Source organism: Balaenoptera borealis, assembly GCF_965194805.1.
Source record: "Balaenoptera borealis genome assembly, chromosome: 5".
In the NCBI taxonomy this organism is placed as follows: Eukaryota; Metazoa; Chordata; class Mammalia; order Artiodactyla; family Balaenopteridae; genus Balaenoptera; species Balaenoptera borealis.
In genome coordinates, this window is record NC_138862.1 from 77001303 (window position 1) to 77012043 (window position 10741).

The window sequence follows — 10741 nt, forward strand, 5'->3', positions numbered from 1 at the left end:
CTTCATCTTCATGTAATTGATTCAATTATAAATATGGCTGAAATTATAATGAATTTTCTCCTATAGTTTTTGGTTTATGGAGTACAAATCTTTGTTGTTACTTACAGCTTTTTTTTTTTTTTTTAACATTTAGATAGCTGGTTTTCTCTGAATCCACGGTGAGGACAAGGCATAGAAAGAAATGCCTATTTACTCGATTTTTGTGTTATCAAACCTTCTCCCTACTTATCAGCAACACCTGCTTCTGACATTAATAAAACTGGCTTATGTTCTTAAAAGAAGTATGGTCCCTTAAGCTAGTTTCCATTACCTCTGTTGTGACATCCACTGACAGCACTTTTCCTGAGCTCCAGACCATCAATGTCACAGCCAGGATAAAATGTGCACTTGCCAATCTCCAGTCCAGCATCTAAGGGTCATACACATCAGGGTTAACATTGATTAGTCTGGCAAGATAGAAAACAAAAATGTCTATAAAGTTTGTTATAGGCAGGTAATAAACCAAATTATTCAGCTTCTATGTGTTGGAGTACACCTCTGCAAAACTTATATGATACTTAATAGAAGCTGTCAATCTCCCAGAATGAATTCTATCAAGGCTTCATTTCCATGGAAACCTAGACTGGGGTTGTACAGCTATAATCATAATTTAACTCTAACCCAAGTCTGAAAAATCGAGTTTGTGTAACTTTATTCTTTGACTCTCTAATCCACAGACTACAACCTCAGGTACCTAAGGGAAAATGTGTTAAATTGACTAGGTATGAGAGACTAAGGCCTGGTGGGATTTGTGGTGAGCAAGAGAGAATGTGCTGTGTCTAAAAGCAATTCAATTCAAAATTTCAGAAACACCACAGTTCCAATAGGAGACTATCTTTATGGCCTGTGATATGTAAGGATTTCTTGAGCAAGATTCAAAAGGTAGATCTCATGGAAAAAATTAACGAATTACACTATATCAAAATTGAAAAATTCTACATGAAATATACAATAAACAAATTACAATAAAAACCAAATTAAAAACGGAATATATTTTCAACAGATATAAAAAAGAAAGATTAGCATTTGGAACATTTAAATAACTCTGATAAATAAAAATTTAAAAACAGACTCACAATTAAGTAAAACTGGGCCAAAGTTTATAAGGAGACATGTATCTGAAAGTTCATAGCTTCATTTTATATAGTAGTAAAAAAACGAATCAACTCAAGTACCCTCCTCAAGAGGAAATGGATTGATCAAATGAGGTAAATTCATACTATGGACTTTACGCAAATAAATTAAATATAGGTGTTATCTACTGTTCAAAACAAATGACCTGAATGTTATGTGTAATTATATGCAAGGATTTAAAAAAACAGATTTGAGGGGAGATTAGATGTTCTAGAACAATACATATGCCATGCTACCATTTACCTAAATTGGAAATACGTAAAGCAATTTCATATATTTTGAAATCTATGCATATAATTAAAATATAAACCAATGGAACTTGATTCATGCCTATGATTGCTTCTGGGGAGGGTGGGGAGTATATGAGATTATGGAGAAAACATAAGGGACTCAGTTTTTATCTCTCTCTATATACATAGTAAAGCAAACATGTTAAAAGATTACATTTGTTAATTCTGTGTAGTAAGCACAAAGGTGTGTCATTTTTGAATCTTTACATTAAAAAAAAAACCTATAAATCCAATTAAAGCTTATCTACAACCGAGATCAGGCCTGCTGGATGCCACTCTTGCCACTGGTTAAAGCAGAAGGCCTTGCCCTGCTGGGAGAAGCTCACGGGCTGTGAGCTACCAAAAGAACGGGCCTGACTTTGCCACTTAGCACATGACCTTGGGAAGTCCCCCAGGCCATCCTTCATGAATGAGAAGTTTCAGTAAACTTCTGTTTCCTTAAAAAAAATCACTTGGAAACCTACAGGGAGCAAAAAGAAAGGATTCTAGGATCGATCTGAAGAACTGGATTTGACTCATATTTGCTTTAGTAATAGTGTGACCTCGAGTGTGTGTCATTTAACCTACTTGAGCTTTATTTTCCATATTTGTGACATGAGGAGTAATTCTGACCTCAGAAGAACTTTTTGAGAGGATTAGATTAATTCATGTATAACCTCTTTATCCCATATAGTATTTATAATTTGTAAGTGAAAGAACATTTATGAGATATTACTAAATATTTCTTTAATAACTACATTCTCTTTGGTGTGATCCAAGATTTTCTTTATGACACTTCCTTAAAATATTGTTACTGTGAAACCTCAGTGTGGATTTTAGTAATAAATGTATCGGCTAGAATACAGACAAATAAGACCTAGACAGAGTAGCATCTGTATTAAATGTGTATTAATACTTAAAATGGAGATAAAATATTTTAGCATTGTCTATAACATTTATTTATCAAATATGATCTTAATTTTCATGTAATGCAGTCTAAACTAGTTCATCATGTCATCAATTACTCTACTTTGCAATCTAGTCATACAGTGTTGGTCACTAGCTGCTTCTCTGTATTCCACAATTTCTGGAAGGGAGCAGTAAATTCTGTGTTCTCTTTCTGACAAACTTATATTTAATATTTGAGTTTTTTGATAAGTATCTAAAAACAGCTAATCATGATTATTTCTCTAAATTGAGACAGGAGAAAAATAACAAGCATGAATGTAAAAGTTATCTGGTAAAAATACTAACCAAAAACTGCCTTACTTATTTCTTTAGGAAATCAGCCATTGAATCATTCTTCCTTCTGATTTTGCTGCTGTCTCTGACTTTCCTCAGCAAAAGGGAAGATATATCAAAAACATAAGTGTATTTTTACAATGAGCTCATATTTCTGGCATATCTTTTTTAAAATAGCTCTTTCATTCAATCAAAGATAAACTACAGTTGTGATGTTTTTCTTCCACTTTTTTTTATCATGCTAAAAAAGGTTACAAAGTGTGAAATTGCTCAATTTTATGAGCTTTCCCATGTGGATTTCCTTCAACTATTTTTATGCACATTTTACTAACCAGGTTTCTCTTCATCTCTGCAATCTTATAAAAGGCACAGGATGATGAGTGTTTGTAATATTGATGATTATGTCTGAGGCATATATTTTTGTGCTTGGGTGTATATAGGAAAAAAGTCATAATATATCATCTTACAGATAACCACATCCTGATTATTCGGATAGGGAGATATAAAAATAAATGCTGAGTTTAAATACACACATTTAATGGTTTAAAGCCATGCTTGCAGCCAGTTAACCAAAAGGCCAAGTTCCTAAATATGGCATTTGGTACACTAATGAAAACAAACACCCTGGCACCTGCCACACAAAAGACATTTGATTAACTAGTTGAAACTTGATTGCTACAAAATTAGAAACAGAGGAAATTACAGGGAGGGAAGGAAAAGACCAGGTTCAGCTCCATTTTCCTATTTGGTTGATAGTGGATAAATATAGCCCATGACTAAAAATCTACTCAGCCCCATGTACACTCCAGATCACAGAAAGGACACTCAAAGGATGTTCACTGCGTGAATACATGATAGTGGAGGTGTTTGCAATTTTTTTTAGTACAGCTATACTTTTCATTGAGTAATTTTTGAATACCATTCCTCTAATGTGAGGAGCTTCAAAAGAGACAGTGGGCATGGGATCTGCCTTTATAAGAAGATTAGGCTCTGAAAGCCCAGCAGCAAAGTAACTGGTTAAATTATATTTAAACTAGGATTAAATGAGAAGTCTGTTAAAATGAAGAAAGATGTTTGCATTATTGAGAATCAGTGCTGCAATGAGTCATTGTTACTGTGAAAAATGATCTCTCAAGTGGGCTCGGTGGGAAAAAGAAAAGATTGGTTGCCACTGATCCAAACTATCTGCCTTTGAGGGCTGGTGTTGAAGAAAAACAAATCACTCAGGTGACGAAGGAAATTTCTCTTCAACAACGTCTGACTTAGGGATAGTAGATCTAACCATTAGAAACTCACAAAAGGACTGAGTTTTGGGGGTGATTTTTGATAACTTCTGGGACAATTTCTTGATTAGAAATATTCCAAATAGACTCTATCCACGCTATTTTCAACAGAAATTAAAAATAAAGCCTTAATTAAAGATAAAGGACTTGGGCTTCCCTGGTGGCGCAGTGGTTGAGAATCCGCCTGCCAATGCAGGGGACACGGGTTCGAGCCCTGGTCTGGGAAGATCCCACATGCCGCGGAGCGACTAGACCCGTGAGCCACAATTACTGAGCCTGCGCATCTGGAGCCTGTGCTCCGCAACAGGAGAGGCCGCGATAGTGAGAGGCCCGCGCACCGCGATGAAGAGTGGCCCCCGCTCGCCACAACTAGAGAAAGCCCTCGCACAGAAACGAAGACCCAACACAGCCAAAAATAAATAAATAAATTTAAAAAAAAAAAGATAAAGGACTTAAAAAGTAATTATTATTATTATTTTTAATCCTCTTCTTCTACTTTGGCATTGCAGACATTTAAGTGAGATTTAACAGGACATGTTATGAAGGGTCTCTAGTTCTGACATTGGGAAATGACCGTGTGTACCTGCACACAACACTCCCCAAATCTTCTCTCTCTGAAAACGGGGCTGGTCTTCTAGGCAAGTGGTGGATCAGCTTGGTCCCGCAGTAAATCTGTAAAACGGAGTAAGTTCTTCTTCAATGTACCCTTTACCCTGCCCCATAAAGTCGTGGTCACCCAGGTCTTTTTGATAATAGAGGAAAGCTTCCAGGATAGTAGATAGCAGAATAACTATCATTTTTTTTATTTTAAAGACGGGCCTAAAAGGGACAGTGGTTAACACAAAGTCTGTGTGGCTCTCTGTGATAGAAAGAGACCTGATCTAGGGGTTCTGAGACTCAGGTCCTGCCTTGGCTCGGCTGCTATTTCACTGTATGATTTTGGGCAAACCCTTTCCTCTCTAGGCTGAGTAAACTGAGGTTAGTCTCCCTGACCTCTAAAGTTGCTTCTAGCTTTTGTAAAGTCCGTTTCTGAATCTGGCTCTTTTCTGGTGGAAGCACAGACTCTGTATGTAGGTAATGATAATAGTTGGTGTAGGTTTGGCTGGGAAAACCTTTCTGCTGTCCCTCAAATCAGCTGAGTCTATGCATAAGATTTTGCATCTAGGTTTTCACATAAATATGCTCCTCTTGAATTTTAAGTATTTCTAGCTGAAAAGAGAGGGCCTTCAAATCTTTGATTTTAAGATTTCATTTATGGTAAGCAATCCCATTTTATAAATGTATTTTAAGAAAGAAAAAATGCTACCATTTAAATTATGACATGCTAGCAAGTGTAAGACATTCCAATTTCAGAGATGTTAAATGTGCACAGAATGGATGAAATATGCTATATCTATTTACTTTCAAATGTTTACTTGGATTTTTTTTCATCATGCTTAAGACAGTATACTCAATTCCCCCATACTTTCAAAACAAACATTGTTAGAGCTGAGGGAGGATCCAGATTCCCTAGCATGCAGCAGTTATATCTGCTCTTTTGGGGTCAGAGAAAGAAAGCATTGTACAATATTTAACACATGATCAGTTATAAATTTTAAAAATCACATAATGTTAAAAAATTTAAAGATTTGATTGATTCCTTATTCCTCTGCATTTGTAGTTAACAGTCTATCAAAGGAAAATAAACATTTGAATATTTTCAGAGTACTCACAAGTCTTAGTATTAGTGGATACAAAATCACTATTATCAAAAGTTCCTATTTTGGTTACAAAATAGGAATTTTTGAAAATAGAAATTTTCAGATATCTGAAACACCACCAGTTTCACATATACACATATTTTTTCACATATGTACATATATCTTTCACATAATGTTTTTCTAAAAATCTTTAGATAAACTAATGAGTATTTTAGAAATAAAAAATTTCAGTCAATAAATAGACATTCATCATCAGAAAAATATTTCTGTGATGGTGAGGAAAACTCAGAATTAGACTTGAAGGATAGGGATACGTGTCCTTGCTGTGCTTGGTAACCTGGAGCAAGATGCTTAAATGGTCAAAATTGTCTAATAAAACTCATTTTATGAACTCACATTTTAATTAATTAATTTTGTTTAATTTCAAATTAATTAATTTACAAATAGCACAAATCATTATGGATTTGCCTTGTTTGCCAAATAAGAGCAATAAAAACATTTACTTTCATATTTAATATTATTTACTAAAACATATAAAGATATACATTTATCTGTGAAAAAACACTGCATCATTTTTACTCTTATTTTATCATAGGTGAACTTTTCAATGGAGACGCTAAATTTTGCATGAAAACATTTTGAAAACTATAAGATAATATGGAAAGATTAACTGCATGGTATAAAAATGATTATTTCTGAGCTGAAGGCAAGTGTTTGACGACAAGTCCTTCCAAGGAAAGTAAAGCTTATACTCAACAACCACCTAGGGAATCTGGGGCCATTCATAGAGACAATCAGCAAAGCTTATGTTAAACAATCAAGAGGATACATAACAGTTTGACATGATACAGATAATCTTGATATTTCAATGAGTGACATTTGAACAGGGTGTTAAATTTGTGTCTAGTTTTCATTGATGAGAGAAGCAACAAGATGCTTGAGACACTTTCCTGCTAGAAAGCAGAGACTTGGACGCTGCAGTCTCTTCTTTATTGGTGCTGCAATTCCACTGCCTATGGTGCAATCGGCTCCACAAACAAGAGAACTAAGTGTGGCTTTGGCACTTAGAACTTCAGAAGTGGGGATTAGTTTTGGATCCTCATAAACTCAGATACTAGATTTAAAATCATTGAGGATTTTCACCCAAGAGCAACTGAATTACAACTGGTAGTTTCTGTCACTAGCATACATATCATCTATATCATCCTCACAGAAATACATCTGAGAAATACTCATGGTGATTAGCTGTTTGTTTAAAATTCTCTTTATGAAATTTGGTATTTTCAGTAGATTGTGTGATGGGTATTTGCTTTATATTTTGAGTATGATTTTGAAAGGAAGGTGCAAATTGAGACTGAGAAATTTCACATTTCCTTTTTTTTTTAAGAAATGAAAATGTCAGGAATGTATTCTTTCTCATTTCTCATTGCCCTTCCATTGGCAGTAGTCAATTTTCCGAAGCCACATAGCCAGTTAGAAGAAGAGCCAGAACAACAATGTAATGCTTTCAGACTCTCAGTTTCATGCTCCTTCAAGTATAACTTATTTGTAGAAGTATAAACATTTTCCCATCTCCAAAACAAATTGCTTATAAAGTCAAATGTTTATGGATGAGGTGTTCTTAATGTGGCAGACCACTGCATTTTAAAAAGACTTTCCCTGAGGGGCTTCCCTGGTGGTGCAGTGGTTAAAAATCTGCCTGCCAATGCAGGGGACACGGGTTCGAGCCCTGGTCCGGGAAGATCCCACATGCCGCAGAGCAACTAAGCCTGTGAGCCACGACTACTGAGCCCAAGTGCCACAACTACTGAAGCCCATGCACCTAGAGCCCATGCTCCAAATGAGAGAAGCCACCACGATGAGAAGCCCGCGCACCGCAACAAAGAGTAGCCCCCGCTTTCTGCAACTAGAGAAAGACTGCGTGCAGTAACGAAGACCCAACACAGCCAAAAAAAAAAAAAAAAATTCTTTGAAATGAATTTCCCTGAATGCTAAAAATTATTTACTGGTATACATGTGTTAACTGATTTTATTCTCTCTGGCACCATTTTTGTTCTTTTTCAGACACTACTGCCTTCCAAAATCATAAAATTTTGTTGTTAAATATCTCAATTTTTTTTTTCTATTTGGAATTTTCAATCATACTACTAGTATCTTTCTTGCACAAAGAAGGCAGAAACCTACAACAACACTAGTAAGATCCCACTATTAAAAAGCCCAGGTATGTATGTTTAACAAACTATTTAAATGTTACTGTAAACTCCTTGAGGGTAGGAACTATGACATGTTCAATATTGTATCTCAGCACCCAACATAATGCCTGGCAGAGAGTCAACATTATGTGTTGAATGAATGAATGAATGAAGCAGCCCTATGGGGTAGGTAAACAGAAATGCGGGACAGATACTAACTTCCCAGTTTTATTGATATGGAAACTAAGGCTTAGAGATGGGAAGAGATTTGCCTAAGTTTTACACCTACAGTAATCTATGATGAAGTTCATGCCAAAATCCCGGTATGTCCATTAATGTTTCACATCACAGATTCTCATTCTAATGAAAGAGACATGCATCATTATTCCCTAATCATTATACCAGTAAAGTTTAAGATTTCTCCTTATCAAACACTAATTTGTGCTCAGACCCCTGAATTATTATAAGTTTCTTCATATAAAACTATGTTATCTAGAAAGACAAGAGAACTTCGTGTATGATTGTGTACAATTCTGGTAAGGGAATTTGTTCTTTAATTCGAATAATGAATAATGGGAAAAACAAGAATCTTCAAAACTAGAGATAGGGAAAAGCTGATAGAGTTGCACATAAACATTCTGTTTAGCCATTTGATACATAGGTCATTTTTATGTGGTATAAAAAGGCTTTCAAAGGGTAAAGTTGGATAACTGCAGTTAAACATGGCATATATTAGCATCAGGGTAATGTGGAATACTACCACCTCCTTCACCCTTTACCCCACTTTGTATTTATATATACTATTTAATAAAATAGAATTATAGCAGGGTGATAGAAAATAAAATATAATAAAGAAAGTAATATTGATGGGGGAAGGAAATTTTACTAAAGAGAGTTATAAATGGCAATGACTCTTAACATTTAATGTTACAGTATATTATGCATTATCATTAATTTCAGCCACAATATTTCTATGAAAATATTAGCATACAACTATAAAGAATATTATAATGAGAAGAAAACAAAGGGAAGAAATCTGTTATACTTAAAACATAATTATTCTTCAAACTCTAATTATATTAACAAAATAAATTTTAATTGTCACTTTCTAAACCTCTTAGTGCCCCAGCATGGATGGACAAGTCAGAGTTTGCAAGGAAATGCAACCACCAAAGTGGGACCACAGGGAAGCCACGGAGAGGTCCATGAAAAGGTCCATGGAGAGGTCCATGGAAAGCCACAGCTATTACTTAGTGGGTCAGCAGCCAAGTTCTCAGTGGTGGCCCAGGTGATATTTTAAAGGTGCATTTTTCACATGTTTAGAGTCTTATGTGTCATAGGAACATAGGGTTTTAGAAAGGAAGGAGGCTCTCATTAGAAACTGTGGAATTTACCATCCTCAATAGATGGAGAGAGCCAGACTCAGAGGTAATTAACTTGTCCTAGGGAGAGGAAATGAAGGGGAGATGTAAAATGGATTAAGAGGAGGAGGGGGCAGGAGGAGGCATGGCAGAGGAGTTGTTTCTGGAGGGAGCGGGTGCTCTGTTCTGAGACCAGAGCTGATGAGGCATTGGTAAGGGAGAAGAGGCAAGGCTGAGCAACAGCCAGTTCGAGCCAGCCAAGGCACCAGCAGTTACTGGCTGGTGATGCTAACCGCTGCTCCAGAGAGGTACCCTGAAAATTATTTGCAGAAAGGAGGAGGACTCAGCTAAAAATATCTCTAGTCAGAGAGATCTTTAGGCACATGGGAGTTGGCCTGTGTAGAGAGGTGCCTAGGGCTACGAGGGAACTTGTGACTCATCATTTGTACTCACACAGACTCTAGTTTTACTGAGGAGAGAAAAATGCCCCTAGGAAGCTGAGTAAAAGCTGTTGAAGACAGGACTGGGATTAGAAAGCTGGTTTCCTGACTCCAAAGCTTGTGTTCCTCTGATAACACCATTGAACCTAAGCAAACATTGTCTGGTGTGTAGAGATCACAGTGGATGAAATATTGGCAAGGAGGTTAAGTTAGATGATGTCTAAGGATTAGCCCCAAGATTCTGTGATACTGAGTCCTCATTGTCTAATATAGGGAAAAGTGACTGATATGGGAGCTTCCCCAGGTCATTCTCACATTCAGTATCACTGGCACTTTTAGTTCTTTCATCTCTTTCAATAATAACAAAATGTTGTCGAGCCCTACTCTGTGCTTAAGCTTGCATGAAGTTGCACAACTACATAGTGACACATTTGGGGTAATATTTTGAGACTGCTTACTTTGAGTTCTGTTCATTTGAGACAAGCTCAACCGATCTAATTTTATTAATTAATGTTCAAATCATTGAAAGTATTTGAATAAGAAGTTAAAATTATAGCCCTGAGGTCCCCATACCTAGTCTACTAAACATAACTGCTTCTTTACTACCCATGATTCATTGTATCAGAATCAGTTTAAAATCCTGAGAAATACAGGACGAAAGCAAATAACCTTAACTACCTTAAATAACTTATTGAATGAAGCCACAGTACAATTCACTTATAAAGAGGAGACGAATGCATATCTGCAGGAAGCTCTTCTTAGAAAAGTTCTATTAAGAGTGATGAAGAGTAGTACCAAAGTAAAGAGAAGACACAAAACGTGCTGATGTTTGTGGGAGACCATTAAATATAGTGCTATCAATTCTATAGCTTACATGAGCACTAAAATCATCATAAATCATTGTTTAAATGATCTAATTTCTAGAAAGATAACTCAGAAATAAATAATAATCTCATTCCTAAACCTATAATGTCTATAATTGTAATTCAAAGGAGCTATATTTTGTTTTGCTAGAACTGAATTTATTGAGTGTACACTATTTCCACAGATCAAAACCTGAAACAAAATTTTAAATTTCTTC

General features: G+C 35.8%; 1 protein-coding gene across 2 annotated transcripts in view; it reads right to left on the minus strand.

Annotated features, from left to right (window-relative positions):
- OSTN (osteocrin) overlaps positions 1 to 10741 on the minus strand; it is a 56241-nt gene that overhangs the window by 25179 nt on the left and 20321 nt on the right. Inside the window, exons 1-2 of one of the 2 annotated variants that reach the window (XM_082393408.1) lie at positions 4551 to 10105; positions 311 to 409 (exon numbers count right to left, since the gene is read on the minus strand). In XM_082393408.1, coding sequence (XP_082249534.1) covers positions 311 to 409 — 99 coding nt within the window. In that variant the 5' untranslated portion in view covers positions 4551 to 10105. Of the gene's footprint in view, positions 1 to 310; positions 410 to 4550; positions 10106 to 10741 lie in introns of those variants that run through there. The other variant, XM_082393407.1, reaches the window with a different exon arrangement.